Raw genomic sequence first — 25,848 nt, 5'->3', positions numbered from 1 at the left:
ATGGTACAGAGTGAGTGCAGGAAAAAGGGACACTTCCCCACGACTGCTGCTTATCTGTTCTTCAGGGGCCCTGTGTACTTTGTCCGTCAGTGTTGATTGGGCCAGATTGGCACATGGTGCGGCGTCCCTGAGAGCAACAGCTGTAAAGGAAAAGTGGAAAGCAGTTTCTCACGTTTGCCAGCCCTGTGGTTGCTCTTTTTCTTGAAATGCCGCCTCTGGCATCTAGGGTTCTGGCCATCTGCTCAAGTCATAGTGTGTAAGGAATAATGAAAGTACTGTGGGATGCCATGCTCCATGAGTCTCATTGAGCTCCCCTGAAACACTGAGGTAAAGGACAATCTAGAGATCATATGTCATGGCTAGCAAACAGTAGGCCTCTGCCCTGCTCCATTCACCAAGCACTGGTGAGCACCCAGTTTGAACAAGGCATATGCAAGTAGCTATGAGAAGTACAGAGATGAACAGGACATAGTACACATCTTCAAGTTAGTTATAATTTCATGCTGTGGTTCTTTCTCCTCATGCATCTTTGAGAGAATCTGATGAAAGTCACAGATCCTTTCCCTCCAAACACACATGACGGCAACCATAAAATTTAGTTCATCATTTCAGAGACCCTCCTCTCCTCTGAAGTTCAGTTAAGGGCTTACCAAAAACAAGTGGAGGGAACAATTTGACCCTTAGTAACTCTGAGAAATGCAGAGTGTTGTAAATGATCTAATACATGAAGTTCTCTGGGAGCAACAAACGGGAGAGCGTAATTCCACGTGAAGCTATCAGGGCTTCCTCGGGCATACATGAGTGTAATACCTTGAAAGACAGTCAGCTCAAGAGTGTACTTGCTGAAGAGTACAATAAATCAGTGCAAGAAAGGCAAATGCGTATTCTGGAATAAGAAGCCCAACGTGGGGGCACCCGGGTGGCTCAGTGGGTTAAGCCCCTGCTTTCGGCTCAGGTCATGATCTCAGGGGTCCTGGGATCGAGTCCCGCATCGGGCTCTCTGCTCGGCAGGGAGCCTGCTTCCCTCTCTCTCTCTCTCTCTGCCTGCCTCTCTGCCTACTTGTGATCTCTCTCTCTGTCAAATAAATAAATAAATAAAATCTTCAAAAAAACAAAAAAAAAGAAGAAGAAGAAGCCCAATGTGGCTGGGGCATAAGATTCTTGGAAAAAGCTGGAGGTGAGTAGGAAATGAGGTTAAAGAATGGGGGGACTGGACTGGTGCCTGGGTGGCTCCGTAAGTTTCCGACTCTTGGTTTCGGCCCTCGTCATGATCTCATGGTTGTGAATTCCAGCCCCGAGTCAACCCCCAGGTCCATTCTGCACTCAGCAGGGAGTCTGCTTGAAGATTCTCTCCCTCTACCCCTCCCCACCCCACTCACTCTCGTGATCTCTCTCTCAAATAAATAAATAAATACTTAAAAACAAACAAATAAGTAAATAAGGTAAGGAGACTAGAGTCCAAACATTGGTTTTCAAGCTTAGAAAATTGGGTTTTACTCAATAGGTGATGAAGAATGGCATGGCCACAGCTGGGACTTATACCATTTCTTAGGACAGATAGAAGAGGGCAGGAACTGGAGATGAGTAAGAAAGGTTACTATAAAAATCTATGTAGAATAGGCTTGGCAGATAGCATGGCAGACTGGTGTAAGGTGCTGGATTAAGGCTCCAGTCTCTTTGGGGGTGTGGGTTCGAATCCCGCCACTACTATCCATTGGGTACCTGGGTGGCTCAGTCAGTTAAGCATCTGCCTTTAGCTCAGGTCATGATCCCAGGGTGCTGGGGTCGAGTCCCACAGCGGGCTCCCTGCTCCACAGGGAGTCTGCTTCTCCCTCGCCGCTCCCCCTTCTCTCTCTCTGTCTCTCATGAATAAATAAAATCTTAAAAAAAAAAATCTACGTAGAAGACAGTAAAAGCCCAAACTAGAGCACTAGAATGTAGGGAATGCTAACGGCATATTGAAGAAACCTATACAAACTGTCTAGTGAAGGCCAAAATGACTACCCGGAGGGGAGATAAGATACACGATCCTCTTGCTTCTGAAGCTATTAAATATATTCCGAGCAAAGTTAAACACTGGCAGTGAGAAATTAGTTATTGTTCAGATCTTTCTTTTCATTTACTTTCTCTTATTATTTTTATAATCATTGGTACAATACTTTGGAAAATAATAGGCTTAATAAATGCTTGTTCAATTGAATTCAGCTCAGTTTAATTTACGGTATGACAGCTATTGAGCCAACAATTACTATACCTCATTTTGAATAATGATGCCAGTCTACAAACACAATTTAAGGAAAACTGAATACTTTTTTCCTAATGGACAATAGATGTACTGTCAGGGCCTTTGAGGATTGGCCTGATATCCTACTTGATTTTATGCCAAAAATATGTTGTAGACCTTTTCCTGAAGCTCTCTTCCATCATGCATCTTACCCAGGAAATTAAAGTGAAACTAAAATGTCATCTTTGTAAGCTATGATGCTTCTCTCCAAGGATCCTTAGCACAGAGAGCAGTCTTGGTGATAAAGGTATGTAATGTAGGTGCAAGGGAGCATTGACTTTGGAAGCATAAAATAATTTGGTGAGTTATTTGGATGTTGTTTCGATTCATATATTAAAAGATGTATCTCATGACTCGTGAATGGAAATCAAATACAAAAATTGTATTTTCTTAACATTTTCTTTCCCAACTCAGTTCTTGGTCAATGTGGCTAATCGCTTCAGTGTAATCACATCAAAATGCATTTCTTGACCCTGGCAAAGTATACCACTTAACTGAATTTCTCTTCCCTGAGAACTTCTTAAACACTGTTTTGTCATGATCAAAAGCCTGCATGAGGGCATAAAAATAAATTATTTATTTGAGAAGATCTTAACAACTAGACAATTTGCACATGGCTTTCTTGACCACAATCCTTGTTCCTAGGATTCTTGTGATATCTTTTAAATAAATTCCTCTAGCTCAAATGAGCATCAATTTCCTATTCTCCTTGTCTCTCATCTCTTTAAGTCATGTTCCACAGTCGTGGTTCTCAAACATCCTTGCTTTTCAAAATCACCCAAGGAGCAGGTGAAACCAGGGATCCCCTGACCAATCTCCAGAACTATGGAATCAGAGGCCACAGTTTGAGACCAGCTCATTGCTCCAAAGAGCACTTTTGATTCTCACCACTGGACTGGTTGGCTGTAGACTGGGATGGAGTTAACTCACATGGTATTTTGAAAATGAAATTTAGTGTTAAACTTGATGGGAAGCAAATTCTCTATCTCTCTATTTGATTACTGAAAAATTAGGGAATTGTCAAATAATGGCCAATAAGGAAAGGTTACAAAGTTACAGACCCTGCTTTCTGGTACACCCATCAAGCAAACTCTGCTAGCCCCAACAAGTTAGTAGAAGATGTGGTTGTCCCCTCTTCATTCATTGCTCTCTGCTATCAGTCACTAGATCATCTTCTTCCTGGAGTATCCACCCCCACCATCTTTATGTAGTGAGATCCTGCTGTGATTGAGGAACCAGCTTGAGCCCTACCACCTCCTCCTTTGAACCTTTCCAAAGTTTGCAGCCTGCAACAGCATCCCTGTATTTTCAGCTCCAGTAGTTTTGGGTTTTTTGGGTTTTTGGTTTGTTTTTTTTTTTAATCTGCCCAAAGGATATGGGCTTTTGATGACATAGTGTCTCATCTCTCTCTTTAGCTGGCCATCTGAATGGGTCTTTCCCCATGGGAATTACAGCCTCTTTCCTGGCCAGGTTCTCGTCTTTGGTCTAGTCCCCTCTAACACGAAGCATCATATATTGTAGAATCTTTAAAATTATTGGTTGGATTTCATTTCTTTTGAAAATATGCTTCCATTCCCAGTTCTGTACGTACACGGCAGTTTTCTTCTGTAGGTTAATGCTTGTACATGCAATACGTGTAGGGTAAGTTAGTGACACGCTGAAATATTCTTTTCTTCTCATGAGCTGACGTTCTCTGAATTTCGAGATAAGTGTTTGATCTGAACATGAGCTAAACTCATTGCTGTGATACAGTCTCGCTGGATTTATAACGTCGTCACACCTGGTAAGAGGAAAACCAACCTGAAATTGTAGAAGAAAACTTGTATGAAGGGACAGAAATCTTTATCACTGACAGAGTAGAACAAAAAATTGGGGGATTATAGTCTTATCTGAATATGACAGTAAATGTTAATACCTGTTTTCTCTCAAAAATAAGAACAATGCCTAAAATGCATATGGCGCTTTAGAGTTTAGTAAGTGTTCTCCATGTGATTTTTGTTGTTCCCCAGAACACCTGTAAGATAAGAAATTTGGATATTATTATTCCTGTTGTACAAATGAAGAAACATCTGAACCCAAGTCTATGATCTCTGAGCCCATTTTTCTCTGGAAGAGAAGCGAGACTTGTTGCTCTATGCCTTTGTTCACTAGATCCCACAGTCCTCTTCCACCTGTGAGTCTGTGTCTTCAGGGACCTGTCTTGTTCACACTAATTCTAGAAGCCAGAAGAGAACTGTGACATAATAAGGGCTGATAAGTGCTTCTTCAGTGAATAAAATGAAGTTGTTAGCCTCTGGTATGGAAGGCTAAGAAAGGCGAGTTAGTGTGCTGGCAAGGTAATGAGCTTAAAGAGGAACCTGGATTTGTTCCTGAAACTCACAAGGAGGTGGGTTCTTCTCCCCACCTCCTCACACCCTACGCACGTGACAGTCTGACCCACACGGGAAGCTCCCTGAAAGCATTCTCACCTAAAGTCTACTTGATATTTAGAATAGTGAGTGAAACTTTGCATTTGAGAGCTGGCATAGGGAAAAGACAATGCTTCTATGTGTGCTCATCTTTTAGTGCTAAGAGCACCGGAACTTTATTGGAAAACTGAAAGAATGACTCTCCATTAATAACTTTCCTATAAGCCTGCAAACAAAGTTTAATAATCCACTGTGTGAACACAATTTGGCACATCAGACCTGCAGTATAAAGGAATCAGAAATACCACCTGCATGTGGTTCTCATGCTCTACCAAGGGGTCACAATGGGCAATTCATGCTGGGAATTTTCCTGAAATTCAGGGAACTTGGATCTAGGGAGGGAAGATCTGGACAAGTTTTCTGGAGAAACAACCTAGCTCCTTTGTAGTGGGATTGGATGAGTAAGTCAGCATCAGAATTCTCCCTACTTTTACCTGTGTGTATCAGACTGGAAAACTTGTCCTAAGCAAGCCTCGAACAACAATCACCCTCACTTTAAGCCTGGGTGGCCAGATAGATGGGGGTTGACAGGGTGTATGCATGAGTGTGCACACACATACACATGCCCCATCTGCACGCTAGAGGATATTCCCAGTGGCATACCAACAGTTTATGTTCAATTCCCAACCTAATGCAAATTACTTTTCTCCCAGTCATGATCCCTAGGGAGTCTGCTTCTCCCTCTCCCTCCGTCCCTACTCACCCCACCCCTCATATGCTCTCTCTCTCACTCTCGCTTTTGCTCTCACTCTCATGCACGCATGCGTGCACATGCTCTCTCAAATAAATAAATGAAATATTTTCTTTTTTCTAGGTTTTATTTATTTATCTGTCAGAGAGAGAGAAAGAACCCACAAGCAGGGGGAGCAGCAGGCAGAGGGAGAATAAGACTCCCCACTGAGCAAGGAGCCCCACATGGGACTCAATCCCAAGACCCAGGGATGCTGACCAGAGCTGAAGGCAGATGCTTGACCAATTGAGCCACCCAAGTGTCCCAAATAAATGAAATCTTAATAAAAAAAGAAGAAGAACATTGCAGGCTCTCTTGATGCCAAGGACAGAGAACCACTGACTTCCAGCCTGTTTGTCATTCTTAAACTACCTGGGAATGTTGTTAAAATGCAGATTCTGATTCTCCAGATCAGGGTTGGGGGCCTATGATTGTGCATTTCTAACAAGTCTACTGCCTTGCGGCTCTGAGTGCGGTCCAAGAGCAGCAGCCCCAGTGAGCTGTTCTACAACCTGTAGGGCTTTCCAGCCTGCGGCCACGGTGAAAAACCCACTCCAAAATGACCAGAGTTAAAAAGTCACTATGATTGTTTACTGACCTTCCCCAGCTGCAAGCCCTCTGAAAGACTTCTAAAGTTTTATAAGATTGTCAGAATCACCTGGAGAGCTTTGTGGAAAGCCTTTCCCACCTTCCTAAATTTTGGAACTGGTAAGTAGTAGAAAGTAGGCTTCGGAATTTTGAAATCTCCAAGTGCTTAAGCTTTTTTTTCCTTTTCCTAAGTGCTTAATAAAAAAAATTGTCCTTAGATTCACTGACCTGGACCCAATCTCTATGATGATGTGGTCCAGGGAAGCCTGGTCCTGGACTAAATAATTACATAGACTAACTCCTGAGCTTGTCTTTTGATATTCCTGTCCTTTCTGTGCCCTCTCTTCCATATTTACCCTATTTATATACTTCTTCTATTTCCGATCAAGTTTATGAGCTCGGTCATTCCTTTCTAGGTATAAATGAGTTTGGTATTTTTGCACTTTTCCCAGAGATATTTGAATTTAAGTCAGCTCTGTGACCTAAAGAGTTCATTTCCTATGAACATAATGTAACATCAACAAACAGATAAGAAACGTCACTTGAGAACAGCAAACTCTTCTCTACCCTCATGCAAATATACCACACCTCTGCCTCTGACTTAGCCCTTTCCTACCTGAGATTGCCTGGACTGAAGACAAACTATTTTTTTTTATAAAAACATTATATTTTTAATTAATGCATCAAACTAAGCATTTGTTGATCTTCTTTTTATATATTTATCATATTTCATTTTGAAGACAAACTATTAAAGCTGTGTCTATTTTGATTTATTTATGATTACAAGCTGTTAGGCATTACTTATGTCCAAAATTTACACTAATATTATTTTTAAGATTCTGTGAAGTACTAAATACTACTTTTAAGAATACATGTTTATATTTGATATGGATAATGTTAGCCAAATAATTTTATTATACAAACTGTTGCTTTATCTAGTATATTAGTGTAAAATGTATGCAGTAATATAGATGAGGAAACCCCACTTCCTAGGCCTGTGCCTAATAGGTGCTTACCATGGACAGTTAAAGCTTGATGGATATTTAGTAAAGTGTGCACAGTGCCATCTAGTGGTGCACAGTCATCACTGCACAACACAAATGTCTTCATTTTCTAAAATGATTTGATGGCTCAAGAGTAAACGACATGTTTATACAACTGTCAGACTTTTCAAACAGACTTCCTAATAGCTTCCTTATGACTCTCAACTTAGCACATTTCTTAGTGTTCCTATTTCATTAAGCAAAAAGCTTGTGATACCCTTTCAAAAATAATGAATGGATGTTAAGTAATTATTTAATAACTTATTCACTAAGCGCCATGTGAAATGCTTTGTATGGATTATCTCATTTGATCCCCTCAATAGCCCTGCAGTGGAGCAGCTGTTTTTTGTTGTTTTTCTGGAGCAACTCTTATTGTCCCCACTATACAGATGTGGAAACTGAAACTTAAGGATGTTAAGTGACTTGCCCAAGGTCAGTAGAAGTTGGTCGAACCTACTGTCCAGGAACTTGCACAGTTCTGCACTCTGATCTGCAGCTCCCATAGTAGTTACCAGTGAAAGTTTCCAAGAAGTCTCTGTGGAAGAGGGCCTTCCTCACCCCCCTCTACTGATCAACTATGGCCAAATCAATTCAAACTCCACCAACTCAGTATTCATGACGGACTGAACAGGATCCACTTTTATGGCTGGGATGTAGTTTAAGCTTCTTTTAGAGAGCCTATATATGTGCAAAGTTGCATGTTAATTGGGTTATTAAATTTGGGGGGACTGTGCTGAAGCTTACGTTTGGAGTCACAGATCTCGGAAGTTAGTAAGAAGAGAGTATGGCTGTAAATCGAAGGTGTTTAATTATTTTAACACTAACAGCTATCATTTGTTGAGCACCTGTGTGTCAACTCTGTGGTCAGCACTTGTCTATACTTTTTCTTTCTCCTCACTACAACTCTCTCTGGTTGGGATTCCTCTCCTTATTTCTAAAAAGGAAAAAATAACATGTATAGGGGAGAAATAACTTGCCCACAGTTCGACAGTTATTAGGGGAGCCAGGAGTGAAACCTCAATCTTTGTGATTACAAAATCTGCCTTCTGCCACTCTTGGAAGATAAGTATGTGTAATGTGCATGATTACGGTTTTTTGTGCACTGCCACGCCTCTGCAAAAATGCCCACATCCCGAGGGGGCCCCGGGTGGCTCAGTTGTTCGTTTGACTCTGGGTCTTGGCTTGGGTCGTGATCTCAGGGTCAGGGAATCCAGCCCTGGGTTGGGCTCCATGCTCAGTGGGGAGTCTGCTAGAGAGTCTCTCCGTCCCTCTCCCTCTGCCTCTTCTCTTCCCTTCTAAAATAAGTAAATGAATCTTTTAAGAAATAATACCACCATCTTTACAGAACGCCTGGGTGGCTCAGTCGGTTAAGTGGCTGCCTTCCGTTCGGGTCATGATCCGGGTGTCCTGGGATCCAGTCCCACATCGGGCTCCTTTCTCGGCAGGGAGCCTGCTTCTCCCTCTGCCTCTACCTCTGTCTGCCTGTGCACTCTCTCTCTGACAAATAAATAAAATCTTAAAAAAAAAAAAAGAAAGAAAGAAAGAAAGAAAAAGAAATAATACCACCATCTTCCCTGGGACCACGGCAGCAGGCTCCAGCCACTTCTGCCCTGCACGCCTGTCCATGTCAATTACTCTCTTCCCTTACAGTCTGAAATGACGTCTTTAAGCTGCATTTCTGAGCATGTCACTCTATTTAAAACCCGTGTCTTCATACTTTCAACGTAAAGACCCAAATACCTGCCAGAGCTACAGGGCTCCTCCAGCCTTATCTTGTTCCTCCGGCCTCTTCACAAACCATCTCCTAATCCCATTTTGTACCTACCACCCTGTCTGTCATGCTAGGTCACCATTTCTGATTATCTGTGTGATTGTGAATCATGTCTCTATCCCCACCTGACTGTTAGTTCTCTGAGGCAGGAACAACATCTTTGCATTCTGAACCCAGACAGATCCCCAAGGACTAGATCCAGAGAATCTCTAGATGAAACATAAAGGGAAAAATATAGGAATCCCAGTTCCCACAGAAATTCATTGAATTCCTCAAGACATTAAATAAATAAACACACTTACAGATGCTATCTCCTTGGAAGTACTCTGGTTGCCAAATTGAAAAACTGGATGAAAAGCATTAAGAAACAAGTAATTTCTGGGGCGCCTGGGTGGCTCAGTTGTTAAGTGTCTGCCTTCAGCTCAGGTCATGATCCCAGGGTCTCAGGATTGAGCCCCGCATCGGGCTCCCTGCTCAGTGGGAAGCCTGCTTCTCCCTCTCCCATTCCCCCTGCTTGTGTTCCCTCTCTTGCTGTGTCTCTCTGCCAAATAAATAAGTAAAATTTGGGGGGGGGGGAGAAACAAATAATTTCCTTGTTGTGTGATATACAGAAAAGATAACAAATTTGCTATCACATAAATTTGAATTGCTCCAAATCTAATAAGCATTTAAGTATTTCAGTTAGAAAGTGATTTGCATTCTTTTGTCCCAAATCAGAGATATGCTACAAAGTTGTGTTTGTTTGGTTTGGGGTTTTTTTTTTACATGATTTACATTGTTCATTTGTTCAAGTGTAATGTACTGTCTCGGTGTATCAGGCACTCCCACAACTGACTTCGTGATTTTTTCCCATTTAAGGAATACCGTCCCTGCTTTGTAGATGAGGAAAATAAAGCTCCAAGTCTTTGAGGTTAAGAGGGCATGCACTTGTAGGAGGAGAGCCATGTTTGGACGTAGGTCTTCAGACTTCAAGTCCAGTGTTTATTGGAAGATTCCCAAGCCCAGAATTCAATATATGTTAGTGTTGTTTTTTAAATATAGTGTTATACATGAGCAAAGAGGTAGGAAACTAAAACTTGGGAGTTGGTAGGAAAGCATATATGGAGTGCTCATTTCTCAGGAACTGAAACATAAGTACGCATTTCACTGAGAAAAACAACAGATTTGTTTTCAAATGCAAAGGTGTCATGAAAAGCGAACCTTAAATTTGGTGTCACTGTAAAGAAACTGGAATTCTCATACCTTGTTGTTGTGGATGGAAAATAGTACAACTATGTTGGAAAACACTTGGGAAGTTTCTCAGAAATTAAACGTACACTGACCATACCACCTAGGCACTTCATTTCCAAGTATTTACCAACAGAAATGGAAGCATATGTCAATACAAACATTTGTGCAAGATTGTTCATAGCAACTTCATTCATGATCACCCAAAACTGAAACAACCCAAGTGTCCATCAGCAGGTGAGTTGATAACCAAATTGTGACCTATCCATACAAAAGAGTACTGCTCAACGGTGTAAAGGAAGAAACTATTGTTACATGCAACAGCACAGATGAGTTTCAAGATAATTATACCAAGTAAAAGAATCCAGAATCCAGACCACCCCCCAAAAAAAGAGTACATACTGTATAATTCCAGCTATATAAACTTCTAGAAAAGCATCTTGGAAGTGGTTGTCTGGGATGGGAAGTGGGGTGAATTAAAAGGAGCAGGAAGAAACTTTTAGGACTGATGGAGATGTTCACTGTCTTGATTGTGGCGATGGTTTCTGGAATGTTATAACAAGACCTCAGCACAAACAGGGAAGAAAGAGAAATGAAATTCTCGATATCCTAGTGAAACTAACCATGACTTCAGCTTGGTGAGCTACTCAGTAATATAAGCCAGAGAACTGTTTGTTCTTGACCAGGTTAGTCAAGGGATCTGTGATTAAGTTCTGCTGCTGCCTTCTAGAGATTACTTTTCCTTTTTCCCCTACCTCTCTTCCTACCTTCCTTAACTTTCCCCCCTTTATTTCAAATCTTATACTACGAAAAGTATATAAACAAATGAAAATATTTTAAATAAATGCAGGTTCAATATCTTTTCAAACACTAGAATTTGAGTGTGGTTTGCTCTTTTAAGGGGTCAGTGTGTGCCTTGGAAAAATGCTTTCAAGCCAGATAGACTTGTTAATTTTAATCACAAGTGCTGTATACTTCAAAGTTGCTAAGAAACTAGATCGTAAATGTTCTCACCACAGAAAAAGAAATGGTAATTATGGGACATGACGTGTTCGCTAATGCTACGGTGGTGATCACATTGCAATATAGAAATGTATCAAAATCAACATGTCGTATACCTTACACTTAAACTTACACGGTGTTGTGTGTCAGGTACATCACAATATTTTTAAAAAGTCAGAGAGACATGGATTTGAATGCCATTTTTGCTGTCCACTGGCCTTGGATCTTGGCATTTGTCAGTTAACTTCCCTCAGTTTCTCACACGTAACATAAAGATAGTAGCTGTATTTTAAGGGTCATTTTGAAGATTGGCAATAACCATCTACTGTGGTTTTCAGGAAATTATTTTCTTGCTATTATACATATCAAGTCTTTGAGCTCTTCTTTGTCCATGTACCTTTACTGTGTCAACCCCTACAGAAGTCGATCCCATATTGAAGGTTGTGCGGGACCTCGACAAAACCAGACCGATGGTACGTGTAAAATAACGAACTTAACCTTTCCCTGCATTTTGGGCTAATGTGTTCCCTCTGCTTTAATTGTGTGTAGTGCACCTGGTGGACATTTGGAACGTCATAGAAGCATTGCGGGAAAATGCTCTGAACAACCTGGACCCGAACATAGAACTCAGTGTGGCCCGCTTGGAGGCTGTGCTGTCCACCATTTTCTACCAGCTCAACAAACGGATGCCAACCACTCACCAAATCCAGGTGGAGCAGTCCATCAGCCTCCTGCTTAACTTCCTGCTGGCGGCCTTTGACCCGTAAGCTCTCTCTCCGGATATCTGTTCCTCTCCACATGTTTGGTCTCTCCTTCCTCTTATCCTTCTTGGTCTTTCTTCCAAATAAGTTCCTGCAAGTAACCAACCACCTCTTCTTTTCTTGACCAGTTACTTATCTCAATAAAGTCTCTCCGTGTGTAACGTCCATTTCAAATGCTCTGGAGAAAAACTAGGGAGTAAAATAGAACCATAGGAAGTTGAGGACAGTCGTATTTTCTACGCTGACCTTTATTTAACTCATCCCACGCTTCCTAGAAGCTGTGGTTGTCTGAAAGTGTGGCATGATGGCATGTCTATGGAGCAGTTCAATGAACTATAAACTGGGAGGATGTTTTTAACTCTCTTCTTTGCAGATTGTCTAAGACAGTGTTTCTGAGGTGTCATAACAAGACCCTAGAGCAGACAGACAGAAATTGACAAGGGTTTCCTGACCAGCCTGGTGAAAGTAACCACGACTTGCATTACGGGATCCGTCAATAATGTGCCATCTAAAGCCATGTCATGCCGTCCACACAAGACAGTTGAAACTCAGTCTCATTATCTTATAATTTCCTCTCATAGAATCAGAGGATTTCAGAACTGGCTGAAATATTAAAGATTGTTCTTCCAAATCTCTCATTTTACAGATGAAAGACCTGAAGCACTGTGGCTTGTCCAGTGTCTCTCGACTGGTTAGGGGCAGAGTAGGGATTTAGGTATTCAGCTAAGATTTCTCTTCCAAGGCATATGTGGCAGCCTTGTGAAGTGTAAAAACTCCCCTGAATTACTTTATCAGCCTAAAGATTTCAAAAGGTCTTTTGCTGATAGCCTCTAGTCTAGATATAGTATCAACATCTCCACTTTCACTACTGGTTTTGAATATTAAAAAGGAAAATTGCTAACTTGACCTTTCAGCGATCGCATTTTAAGACTCTCGAAAGATTTTGCTTAGTCTCATTGTCTGGCCAATGCCTGGGAATATTGAAGCCCGGCACTGGAGAGGTTCCAACCCGGCTAATGTTATTATGCCACTCATAAAAGTCACCAGCTGTCACTTTACAGCCTAGAGTGGTAACAGAATTATTTGTGCTCAGTTTGACCAGTGTAGATTATTGTCTCGGGATGTTTATATTTTGAGTAATTCTCGAGTTAAAATAAACAGTTCTAAAATAAGCAGTCCAGCTTGATAGATCCCATGCTTAGCCTATACAGACTTCAAAACTGATGTACTGCTTTGGCCTAATCACTATGGTAACCGAGTGGCAGTCAAGTAGGGAAGGCTATGGTTCCACGTGACAGGTGACAGAATGGAACCAGGCTATGGAATGACTCTAAGGACATTTCCATCCTGCCCCCTTTGACAAGAGCACAGAAGCTTCCAGACTTGCCGCTAACATCTTCAGGGCACTTATTTGTTTTAAGTGGAACAATGGAAAATATAAAAAGAGAGCTAAAATTCTTGCCAAATCTTAGAGTATTCCTGAAGGATTCGTAAGGGCTCAAAGGTAAAAAATAATTTGTATCCACTCTGTAAGTACAGAAATGGGGCCAGATTAACAATAAGGAAGGGGGATTTTATGAAATACATGAGAGATGTGATATATATATATCTTATATTTTATATGATACAATATACTATACCTCAATATTTCTCATGTCTTGAGAAATATACAATAGAGTTAGTTTTTCATTTCTGTTTGGAAATATTGGGAAGATCACTTTGAAAAAAATGACCTGCATATATTCTCTAAACAGCTACTGATAATTAGTTCAAGATTGATGAATGCTAAGCTTATGGACTATCCCAAGGTAAGGAAACATTGACATGAATGTTCAAATGGAATTATTTGTTTGGCTCTTCCTCTTCTTACAGATAAAAAGGGCCCTGATGTATACTTCCAATAATCTCATTGTAGTAGATTTTTTTAAACATCCACATAGAGAAATCTCATTTTACAGATCTACAGACACATCCACGTAGAGACCCCCATCTATAGATACTTCTGCCTTCTCTCTCTCGGCATAGCAAATGAGTATAGGCAGTTCTGCTGATACTCACATTTCTATCTGATGGCTTTTGAAATTCTAGATGATGTGAGATGTGCGCCGTAAGGAAGCATCACTAACTGGGAAGAGAATGTAACCGGAAATATTCACTTAGAAGTGAATGTAAGAAGAGAAACTTAATAATAAAATGAATGTTCAATTCCATTTCTTATAATAGTCAACTCCTATTTTTCCAAAGAGATCCAGTGTGGAAATCTGGTGTCACTTCCTACCGCCTATCCCGCGACAGAACCCAAGTGTTTAAGGGAGCCTTCTGCATGTTGGTAGATGTGAATGAGCCCTAGTACATCAAAGATAGGTTGTTGCTATTATAGAATCACTGAAACATTTGGGAGATTTTCTCTCATTTGCGGTAATTTAAATGAACATATAAAAACCAGGGGGGAAACTCTAAAATAAAAATTAAATCCTGGGGCACCTGGGTGGCTCAGTGGGTTAAGCCTCTGCCTTCGGCTCAGGTCATGATCTCAGGGTCCTGGGATCGAGCCCCACATCGGGCTCTCTGCTCAGCGGGGAGTCTGCTTCCCCCCTCTCTCTCTGCCTGCATCTCTGCCTACTTGTGATTTCTCTGTGTTAAATAAATAAAATATTTTAAAAAAATTAAATCCTGCATTCTAAAGAGGTCATCTATATACATTTTAAAAAAAAGAAAGACAGTATAGCGATTTAAATTCATGGAGAATGAGAATAAGAAATTGCATTCAGAGAAACTTGGTCATTGTTTTAGAAGGGCCTTAAAATTCACCAGACCCAGTGAGGCAGAGTCTGCCATGACAATGGTAACTGGAAAGGAAGTTCAAAGCCCACTGCACTTGGCTGTGGCCCTGAGAGCCAGACTTGCCTTCTCACAGCATAGTTCCCCAAAACAGCACTCCTTCCTTCTCTCCCCCCAAAAAACACCTTGCTCTCAGTTTTCACATGGGCATGCTTACTGCAGACCGCGGTCAGGCTTCTGGTTCTAAGTTGTCTCCACCGAGTCAGCCTCTTGGGAGGTAGAGAGTGTGTAGCTGCATATGCAGGATGATTTCTAGAATGTTAGGACCTAACATGTGTGCCCAATGGCTCTACTTATGCTTGTCTTTCTGTCTCTGAATAGTCAGGCTCTTGAGTCTAGAAGATTTTTGTTCTTCCTGACTTCCCTTCTAAAAATGGCTGTACCTAGCAGGAGACAAGCTGTCATCAATTACCAGCCAACTGCTAACGGTCTTTCCACCCCAGACACTGTCTTCTCCAGGGTCCTTAAGAAAATGGACGGATACACCTGGGAAGAGTGGGAAAAGATGTGTCAGAATTAGGGAGCAGGGACCGAAAGGGAAGAAGGATATTGGGAAACAGCCTGAACCTGTCTCTCTGTCTTGTCTCTTTCTTCTGCACACCTCAGGAATGAGCCTACTGCCTTCCCTTATTTGCTGACCGCCTGGCAGCAGCTTTTCTTCTCACCGTTACTGTTATTTTTAAGGAAATAGAAAGTAACGACAGTAAAACAACTTGGCAGCAAGTTACAAGATGACAATATATATATATATTTTTTTTTAATTTTATTTATTTATTTGTCAGAGAGAAAGAGAGAGGGAGAGAGAGTGAGCGAGCATAGGCAGAGGCAGAGGGAGAAGCAGGCTCTCCGCCAAGCAAGGAGCCGATGTGGGACTCGATCCCAGAACACTGGGATCATGACCCGAGCTGAAGGCAGCTGCTTAACCAACTGAGCCACCCAGGCGTCCCGACAATATATTTTTTTTTTCAATAGCTTTATGGAGGGATAATTGTGACCTTGATATTAATTCTTAGAAGTCTTTAGTGGCCTTCTGGGGAGGGGGGGTTGGTCACAGAACTGGTCCACTGGGAAGCCCTTCCCCTCTCCTGACTGAGCTAACTCGCACTGGCCCCGACCCTACTGTTCCTCACACATGAATCCGCTCTTCCGTTACGGTGCGTGTCTTACTGTGTGTATGACCACCCCCCTCAAACTACTGCCGAGCAGGGTCGTGTCTCTTTACACACACAGGCCTGAGACGGTATCCAGCTCAGAATGAACTTGTGAATGAATGAATGAAGATAAATGATTAACTTTTCTTAGCTCACCACACTGATTTCTTCTCATTCTTTTTCTGGAATCAAGTCCTCCTAAATCTCTATTATCTTACCAAGATACTAAATCTCTAGTATCTTACCAAGAATCCAACTTTGCCTGACACCTAGGTTCATAACCTCTATTTTTACTTCTGCTCTACAAGAGAAGAAAATCAGATGTCTATGGCTACTAATGTGGGGGTATCCTATTTTCACCAAAAAACGTCAACGTGGTTCTCTTACTCTCTTCTTACTTCCCTGGGAAACATGAACAACTTCAGTCTGTTGACTTCATCTCTTTTCAGTTCACTAGAATCTTCCTTCTTAGGGAAGGTCCTTCTCAGGTAGATTATGTAATAGTGGCCTTGTTTTTAGCAAATGTTGTTTTCACATACATTCAGTCATATGAATATCACAATAGGACAATGATAAATATTAAAAGGAACAGGGACATTCCTATGATGTCAAGCTATATTATTAACGCCACTTCTCCAATGATAGTAATAATATGCTAATTGTAATAACAGCTAATGTGTTGTCAGCATTTTCTGTGTGCCATCAATCCTCCCAGTTTGACACAGTGTGATTACAGGTGAGGTGAGTGGGGAAAAAAAAAATCCTTTGTTTCAGGCATCAGGATATGTTCAGCTCTATTCATGTTTTCTGTTTCTTTTTTCTTTTCTTTTCTTTTTTTTTTTTAAAGATTTTATTTATTTATTTGACAGACAGAGACCACAAGTAGGGAGAGAGGCAGGCAGAGAGAGAGAGGAGGAAGCAGGCTCGTTGCTGAGCAGAGAGCCCGATGCGGGGCCCGATCCCAGGACCCTGGGATCACGACCCGAGCCGAAGGCAGAGGCCCAACCCACTGAGCCACCCAGGCGCCCCTGTTTCTTTTTTCTTAATGAGAGTTAATGTACATCCTCCCCCCCCCCCCCCCCCCCGCCCCAGACCTACCCTGCTTTTTCAGGATATTTCTATCAGGCTCACATTCCTCACCTTTCCAGTTTGCCGTTATTTAGACAATCTGACAGAGCATATGTGAAGGAAATATTGGGATTTAACTTTTATTACATTGTAGATTTCGAGTCAGTTTTATGACAGTCATCCAGAACTCCAAATCTATCGTATAATAGTCTTTCACAGGGAATACAAAATCCTGGTATTTTCCTCTCTGCTTGATGTATTGCACCTTGCTGAGCCATTTGAACATCCATTTGCACTGCTGAGCCCTCCTGCCCCACCCCCCAGCACTACGAAAGGTACCAACGGCGCTATTTCAGACGCATGGATATAGAATATTCTGGAACTCTGCCAAAACCCTCTGCCTTTTGAGTTTTAAAGATGATTTTGATGTTTAATGCAGGACATACTACAAGTACGTGGCCCTTTCTCAGTGCACCAATGAAATGTGTCATTCACATTTGAGGCTGTGAGGATGTGTGAGAGCAAAGAAGGAAGAGGTCTATAAAACCAAATGTTCTCTTTTCTTTTTACTATCTATATGGCCAAAACTAGATATTTAACATAGTGTTTGCCTGGTGATTCTTTTTTCTTACTACGTCTTAAATTCAAGATTTCCACAGAACATTCTCCTCTAATCGCTAAAATTTTGTTCTAGTAGAAAAGAATTTGTTCCAAGATTTCTACATGTCGCTAAAATAGGACTATAAGACTTCTTTTTCAAAGAAGTTTCACAATTGTAGATAAAATGAACAGCCTTAATGTCACTCACCTTTATGTCAGACGTAGACTTGGTGTGAGTGGCGAATGGAATTTCATAGGTGTAAAGTTCTGGCCCCTTCCATTCTGGAGAAACTCCTGGCAAACTCACATGGGGAGGTGTTATGAAGAATTCTTTTCCCAAATGTTTTGCTAACATGAAGGGGAGCCCAAAGAGATGCCATAGCCTACTGAGGGATTTCTATCTGTTCACATGTTAACTTCACTTACCCAAAAAACATGAGTAATCATGGATGTGATCACTTCAAAAATCAAGGTGTCACACAAGTGCACAATCCAAAATTAGGACCGTAAGGTCAATTTTTGTAATTTCACCCCAAAACTTAGCATTTCTCAATATAAAACTTCAGTGGTAGATCAAAATTTCTTTTCACATGTACATTTGTTTATTTAATTAACATGTATTAAGAGTTTGCTTTGCGCTAAGTGCCATACACGTTAGGCTGGGGATGAAAGATGAGAAAGGTGAGATCCCCACCCTTTTAAAAATGTGTATTAGAATTAACTGGTTTTGACTCTTTTTCTTCAACAGACTATGAGCCAACTTGGGGGTAGGAGCCATACTTTATTCACCTTTATATCCCCAACCTGTAAGGCATTGTCAATAAATATCTGTTGAGTTACAAAATCAGGGATCCATATGAACAAAATATTCCCAGATAAAGACATGAGTTATGATAGAGGCGTGTTGTGAAAGCCAGAGGAGGAAACAATTTTCTCAGTTAATTAAGCCACCAAAATGTGTGAGAAAGAGCAATTTGAGTTCTATGCTCATGAAAATGCTTACCAAATGTTTTTGTGAAATGGGCTGGTATAAGAAGAGTTTCTCGTTTTAGTACTCTTAAATAGAAAAATAATTCCTCCAGCCTGTTCCAAAAAGAATCAGTCAGAATTCAAATCCGTTTTCAAGGACTTAAAACTTATCATGGGAGTCTATCATTTCAAACAGGAAACTGGCTTGGCAACTTGGAGAAAATTTACATTCTGTCCCGAATTCAGCCTAGCCTCCCAAACCTATCAATATCGATTTGTTGTTTCCCCTTCTTGTCAAAAACGGATTTTCTCTCCCAGACAACTTTTCCTTGAAACCAATACCTTCTTAGTTCAAAGAAATCAGTTTGTCTCTGTGAGGTCATGAAAAAGCCCAGTGTAATGCAGTTTACTCACTTTTTATTATGATGAGTGAAACTTTAAAGTAATTTATGTTTTTAAGACAGCGACTCTACAAATCTTTGCATGTATTTTAACCAAAGGGTAAGTGCTTTCTGGTTTCCATTTTTAATTAGTCACCTCTTAGGAAAATTTGAAAATTTTCAGAGTGAGAAAGCAAAGTATAAGGGAAATAAAAGATTTAAGGAAACACTGACTTATGAAGCAATTTCAGTTTATACTTTTGCTAATTTTTTTGATAGTCTTAAATAACCTTTAAGGTCTTAATTATATACTGGTATAGCAATTTAACCTGTGTGGTTTTTGACCTCAAGCTAGAACTGGAAAGTGAAGTTTGCATTGGCAAGAGCTTCAGGATAACTGGCCTAAAAAATAGAATATATTCCATTTTGCCAAAATCCAAATAGTGGGGGAAAAAGAGGAAAGCGATGGATTATGCATTGTGTTCTTGCTCCACATTGAAAGGGAAAATATTAAAATAAGCACAATTTTTACTTTAAAAATAAATAAATGAAAATTTTTAAGGAAAAAAATGATAGGCTAATAGTAAATTTCATTTTAAATCGCTCGGTGTGCCTCTTCTACTCCTGAAGAATCAGCTAGCAACTTTTGCTCACAAAGAACAGCTCACGTGATCCTGTCATTGATTCTAAGGCCCCGCCCACCCCGGAAGTGGATGGTGCTGATGGATACTCTTGTCTCCTGCGCGTGGTGTTCTCAAACACAGCTGGCTGTGCTCCCTCTTTCTTTAGGTGAGCTCAGAACTGCACGTGAACTTGGAGATGTGCTGCCATAGCGTTTCATAAAAACAAGACAAGAACATAGACTTTTTCTAGCACTCTTCCTGGTGTTGCCGTTCCAAGGCTGTTTGGCCTGCAGCATTAGAGACTGTCGGTTTTTTTCATGCTCAGCACTCTTTGGCCGGTCCGCTTCCGGAGTTGTGGCCAATGGCCAACATTCCATACGTGCCGTTTGACTACTTTACTCCTAGAGGCATTGCGTGTGCAAACTCATTTTGGAACAATATGTCGCTTTCCTGCTCGTTTGCACAAAACTTCTGGGAGCTTCCTGTTATCCGTCTTCATGAGCTTGACTTTCCACTTCCTAGATACTTAAGGGATTTCCCAAACTGTTCATGGATCAAACGGCCCTGGTCAGGGATGATTCCCAATGAGCACAACTCTTGTACTGTCCCCCTTGGGATATCCCAACAATTCCCTACTCCTAGTTTCCTTTGTTAATGCCACTTCTTTTATCACCAAAAAAAAAAAAAAAAAAAATAGGGACCCTGATCCCAAGATGACCTTAGGTAATGGCTTTTGGTGTGGAATCTTATCGAAGGCCTTTAGAAAATCTTTCTCCCCACCCCACCCCCACCCCCCACCTTTTTTCATCCTGTTATGTCTACTGAAGATGTTCTTTAAAAAGACCCACATGTATTTAAGTCCTGGTTGTCAACCTTCTCCATTGTGGAGTCACTCATCTCCACTCACTCCCTAAATTCCTTCAAGGTTTATCCCAGGCTGAGCAAGGTCTCAACTCACCCAGCAATGGTGTGCTTCCCGCGATCTGCATTCCTGCATACCCCCTGAATCCTTCTTAGTGACAAGGGTCACCTTTGCAATCTGGCACGCTGACTTGCATAACAATACATTCCAGTGGCCTAATTTCACCCTTGAGTTCCTGCAAAACTCTCATTGAGCTGCCCTCCGCTTGGTGATTTATCTAGATTTATTATGTCAATTTGGCAGAATAGCTCTGATACAACCACTCCTGGATGTAATAGCATTAATCTTGCATTTCCAAGAACAATACAGAACTGGTGATCTCCCTGTGATCTTCTTCATTAAAAGCTAAGGTTTAAGAATTCATTCGTGAGCTATCATCATTTCATCCTGTGGAGAACTCTCTGTGCCAGCATTTTCTGTGCTCCATCCTCTTTCTTGAGTTAAATTTGTTCTCTCCGATTCCTTGAAAGAAACTTGTATTGCTCCTAAAGTATCACATATAATGTTCCTCAATTTCTCTGAGTCATGAAGACTACTTTATCACTTCATTGCTCCTCTTCTTCCACACTTGGTAGATTTCCCTGTTCTCACAATTTGAACCATGTTCAGCCAAGGAAAGGGAACTAATTATTTCCTAAAATAAAATTTTTGATACTTCTGGTTATCCATGCAGTTGGGAATACAGTACACATGGAATAATTTTGAATGAGGTTTTTTTTTTTTTTTTTTTTACAAAATCATTGCATTTTTCTTACGGCTACCTGCTCTAAAATTAGCAAACAGCCAAGTGAGTAGTCATTCCAAATTCTAGGGGCACCTGTTCTAATGATTAGTAATCATTAATTAATATAAGAAATATATTGTTCACTAATTCTGGGGAAGACTAGGTGGAAAGCGCTAGGAATTCAACAAATTGAGAAGATATGGTCTCTGTCCCCAAGGATGTCACAGTGTGGGGTCACATTACATGCAGACATGTAAATAAACAAATTAAGTTCACTCAGTGAGATAGGTGCCAAATGGTAGGTGAAAGTGGAGGGCAGAGTATTTGCCTGCACATTTCAGAGCAAGGTGAGTGATGATACTGAGCTGAGTCTTGATGAATAGGTAGGAAAGAGGGTCCTGGGCAAAGGTGGTAGGAAGGGCAGGGGCATTAAATGTAGGACTGGGGAGTGGAGTTTAACAGAAATGGTAGCAGGTGAGACTGGAGAGCACAGGTGAAGTCATAACCATATCCTGTAGGCAAACAGGCAATCAGAGATTTAAATAATGAAATAATATAGTTGAATCTGTGATGTGAGTGTGCAAGCAGAGAGGTCATTTAAGAAATGACGACAGTGTTCACGCAAGAGCTGGTGAGGCAATGGCAGTTCAAATGGAAAGCAGGGAATAGGTCTAACATATAGGTAGGAGGTATAGTTAAGTCCCTCAAACATTTATTCAGGTGGTGGGGAATTAAAGAAGAGAACGAAGTCAAGGGTAACCCCTTCCCGGGGGTTCATTTTTGGGTAACTAGGTACATGGTGAGTCTGATAACCAGAAGCAGGTTAGTAGTGGGTTGGTCTGAGTATGATAGGAACGCTTTGTGAGGAGCATGAGTTCTACTTTGAACATACTTGGTTTGACATGAGGTATCCAAGGGAAGATTATTTCTCATAAGTAAGTATATAGATCTGGTGCTTAGGCTTAGAAAGATAAATGGGACCTAGCATAGGTCTCAGTCACTTTTACATTCTGACTGGCTGTATTTAAGGTGCTATGCTGAGTATGACAGCAACAAGGATGAATGACAAATGATCTGTCTCTGGAGTCCAGTAATGAACAAAGACACAATTATTTATTATATCTTGTTCTCCTAATGTGTCATATATATGGACCTTATTCATATAAATGATTTATTCTATATACTAAACCCTTGTCAATACTGACTTTTCTTACCTTTCAGCCCCATTATTATTTTGAATAACTCCTTTGATCATTCTTAAGAATAGCAACTATCAAAGAAATGAATTACTAATGGGATACACTTTCTAATTCCAAGGACACAAGAATAAACAGTTTATCCTAGCTGGAAAATCATTTAGCTGAAATATTACACTCGTTACAGTGTGCCCTTTATATCCCATTATATCACATTTTGTGAAGGACAAGTTAGATATACTTCCTGAATCAATGAAGATTTGGCAGATCTGGTGTCATTTAGGTTGAAGGAGCTCTAACAGAGCTCTTCCTTTTTTGCCCCTTTAAAATATCAGCTTTCTTTGAAAAGTAAATGTCTCACATACACACAGTCAGCTTGTGGGTCGGAAATGACGGGTGAAAAAAAACTGTGATGGAAAATGATGATGATGAAAAAACTCTAACAAAATTCAGGAATTCTCTGACCAAAAAAAATTTCTTTCTGAAACCTTGTTTAAATAAGTTATAGAGACTGTGGAATCATCATGCATAAAATTATTTTATGAAACCCAGGGTGAAAATCACGTTCTATGACTGTAATCTGTAGCTAAATAGTACATATCCCTCTAGATGCCAGTATATGCTCTGAGCAAGTGACATATACAAACAATAACTTGAAGTTTCTGCTGTCTTGAAAAAAGGAGATATTGAATAGACAGCTTTTCAGAAATTTGTGTTGAATTGTATTCATGGTCTTTTCTAAAATGGATATGTTCACATAATGTATGCAGTTACAGTGTCCTATGATTTCTACAGAACAGAAAATGTCAGATCTCATTACTGAAAGTTCTCCAAATGACATCTTTTTTTTTTCCCCCTCTTATCATTAAACAGGGAAGGCCATGGTAAAATTTCAGTATTTGCTGTCAAAATGGCTTTAGCCACGTTGTGTGGAGGGAAGATCATGGACAAATTAAGATGTAAGTTATTCTTGGTGTCTCTCTCTGCTCATCCCTCCCGTGTACTCCCGTGTCCTGCTGCCCATTTTACTTTCCTCATTCTATGAGAGTTGTTTGAAATATAATCTTCATGGATCTTTGGATTTTATCACAGAAATATTTTCATATTAGATAAATGTTAATGATATGAATGTTTTCCTTCTACTTATGGATTATTATTCGCTATAGCCTGTTGAGTATCACCAACTAGACTTCTTATAATATTAAAGTAAGATGTATATCCTTTTAAGTTCATTGCTCTATATAGCCTTAGAGGCGTAAGTCCATCTTCATAGGGATGTGAAGGCCATGTTGGGCAACCTTCCTTTTTTTTAGGTAATGTAAAGTCAAAGCTCCTGGCACATTTCTTCATTTTTCTTAGCCAGTGCTGTTCAAGTCACTGGGAAACCCCAAGGTTCCCAAGTAGACGTTGCCGGGATATAGGCATAAGAATTGCACAGAAACACTACAGACTGAGAATTAACTGGATTCCAAATAAAAATGTGATAGCTAAGGTGCATTGGGTGATTGTGGGTCCTTTTATGTACGTTTTGTCACCAAATGTGGTAGTTCTTTAACCAAGAAAACATGAGAGTTTTGTTTGTTTTAGGTAGAAGCTGAGACTCAGAGTGGTAGAATAAAGTAAATCATATAGCTAAGGTGGTACCAGAACCTGACTTTTTTCTCTACATCAGTGGTTCTGAAATTTTGGTGTATATACATATAGAATCATCCAGAGGACTTTTGAAACCATAGATTTCTGGGTTTTTGTTTTTTGTTTCAGAAGACCTAGCGTGAGAGTAGGGGGCAAGAATTTTCAGTTTCAACTGTTTTTAAATGATGTATATTCTGCTGTTTAAAAGAAAAATTTCCACTTACCCCTTTCCCTTACCTTAAATGTGGTGAGTTCGGGTTATAAGGCTGTGTGGGGAAGAGCACTGTCGTGAGAATCAGGAACCCAGATTGCAAGCCCAGCTATGTGACTAATTCGCTGAGTTACCCTGTGGAAGTTACTCTACTTCCTTAGTCTTTCCTTTCCATCTTTATCCCAAATTTGGGGATTTTGTTAGATACCCGGAGGGTCCCTCCCAGCCCTACTCATCTGTGACTCACAGGCTCCAGGCACTTTTCTCACCTGCTGCCTGTCAGCTTCGGAGTGTGATCTCTTTCACAAAGAGGGAGAAAAGGAACGAAGATACAGGGGGAGGGGGAAAAAAAACCAGAAAAACCCTCTTTGTTCCTCTGGAATTTCCCCAGACATACTCCAAAACAGAGTTATGTCTCTGGACCGGTAGATGAGCGGAAGGCACACGGAAACCCCACAAGCATACATCCCCCCTCACTTCGGAAACCTCGTTCCGCGGACCAGCCAAATGCATTTCAGATTCAGAGAAGCCCAAGCAGGCTTTATAAGGGAGAGTTTAGTTTCTCTTGAGTTAGCCTGAAAGATATTTTTAAAATTAAAAACTATCTGCCTGAGTGCTTGAGTGAGGATAATAACTAAATGAGAAGGTGGTGGGACCAATGTCCTTGTTTAAAACCTAGCTTCGGAGTAATCCATGAGGTATTTCCTCTAGGTTTAGGCTGGGAGGAGAAAGTTGAGCAAAACAAAGCAGGGCAAAGGAGGAAACTCTGCAGGGCCTTGTGTGCTGACCTTGTGTCACAGTTGGCCACTTATGCTGAGGGCATTAGATACATGGCTTGCTTTTAAGTCTTGAGAATCATTTCCAAATACTTACTCAGTGTTGCACTAATAGGGATTGGATAAAAGGATTCCATATTAAAATAAGTTTCAGGAAAACCGAGAGAACCAGTTTTCTGACCTCCCCGGGGTCATGGAGTGTTTCATGAACCAAGCTAATTCCATGCCATCAAGGACCACAGTGCTTTCCATCCTTCCATTCAGGCTTCAACAGTATAGATTTTCTCTCTCTCCTGGGAGAAGGGGTCTGGCAATCTCGGGAGTCACATCTCACTCCAGAGGCCCCCAGCCAGTGTCATTGCCCAGGACTGCCTCAGTCACTGTTAACAAGAAAGGAAGCCCATGATAGTCATGGAGGAACCCGCTCCTGCCTCTTGGGCCGGGAAATGGCACTGCTTTCCCTTCTTAGCCCTGGAAGAAATTTGAGGCCCGTAAAGACCAAGGGAACGGTTGTTAGGTCAGCACGGAGCCATGTCTGCAGAGTTAGAAAGCTCAAGATAACCAAGGTTCTGAGCAGAACTTTACCAAGTCAAAACCCTGGCAGATCTCTTGCATGTCCAGGAATTCAGAGCAACAAGGTCACCGCTCGGGTGGTTTCTCTTCACCCCACCCTCAGTGAGCAAAGCATGCTTGCTACCTAGTAGCCAAAGTAAACCCTCATCAGTGCGGTGAAAGAAGTTGCCCAACGCATGAGTCTCACTGGAAGTAGACTGTGTTCTTCAGTTCTGCAGAAATCAGTTTCAGTGTCACAAATTCTAAAGAACACCCAAAACAGATCACGTGATCATGAGACCTATGACGTTGCCCTCTCACAGAGGAGT

The 25,848-nt window shown here is 41.0% G+C and overlaps 1 protein-coding gene across 7 annotated transcripts in view; it reads left to right on the top strand.

The window, feature by feature from the left end:
* The window catches only part of DTNA (dystrobrevin alpha), a 374,000-nt gene that overhangs the window by 269,451 nt on the left and 78,701 nt on the right, over positions 1 to 25,848 (top strand). For all 7 annotated transcript variants that reach the window (XM_080821015.1, XM_080821021.1, XM_080821016.1 and 4 more), the window contains 2 exons: positions 11,663 to 11,876; positions 23,222 to 23,307. In XM_080821015.1, coding sequence (XP_080677141.1) covers positions 11,663 to 11,876; positions 23,222 to 23,307 — 300 coding nt within the window. The remainder of the gene's footprint in view (positions 1 to 11,662; positions 11,877 to 23,221; positions 23,308 to 25,848) is intronic.

The sequence above is a fragment of the Martes martes genome (assembly GCF_963455335.1).
Source record: "Martes martes genome assembly, chromosome: 13".
Classification (NCBI taxonomy): Eukaryota; Metazoa; Chordata; class Mammalia; order Carnivora; family Mustelidae; genus Martes; species Martes martes.
This window is presented reverse-complemented; position numbering and strand designations above follow the sequence as displayed.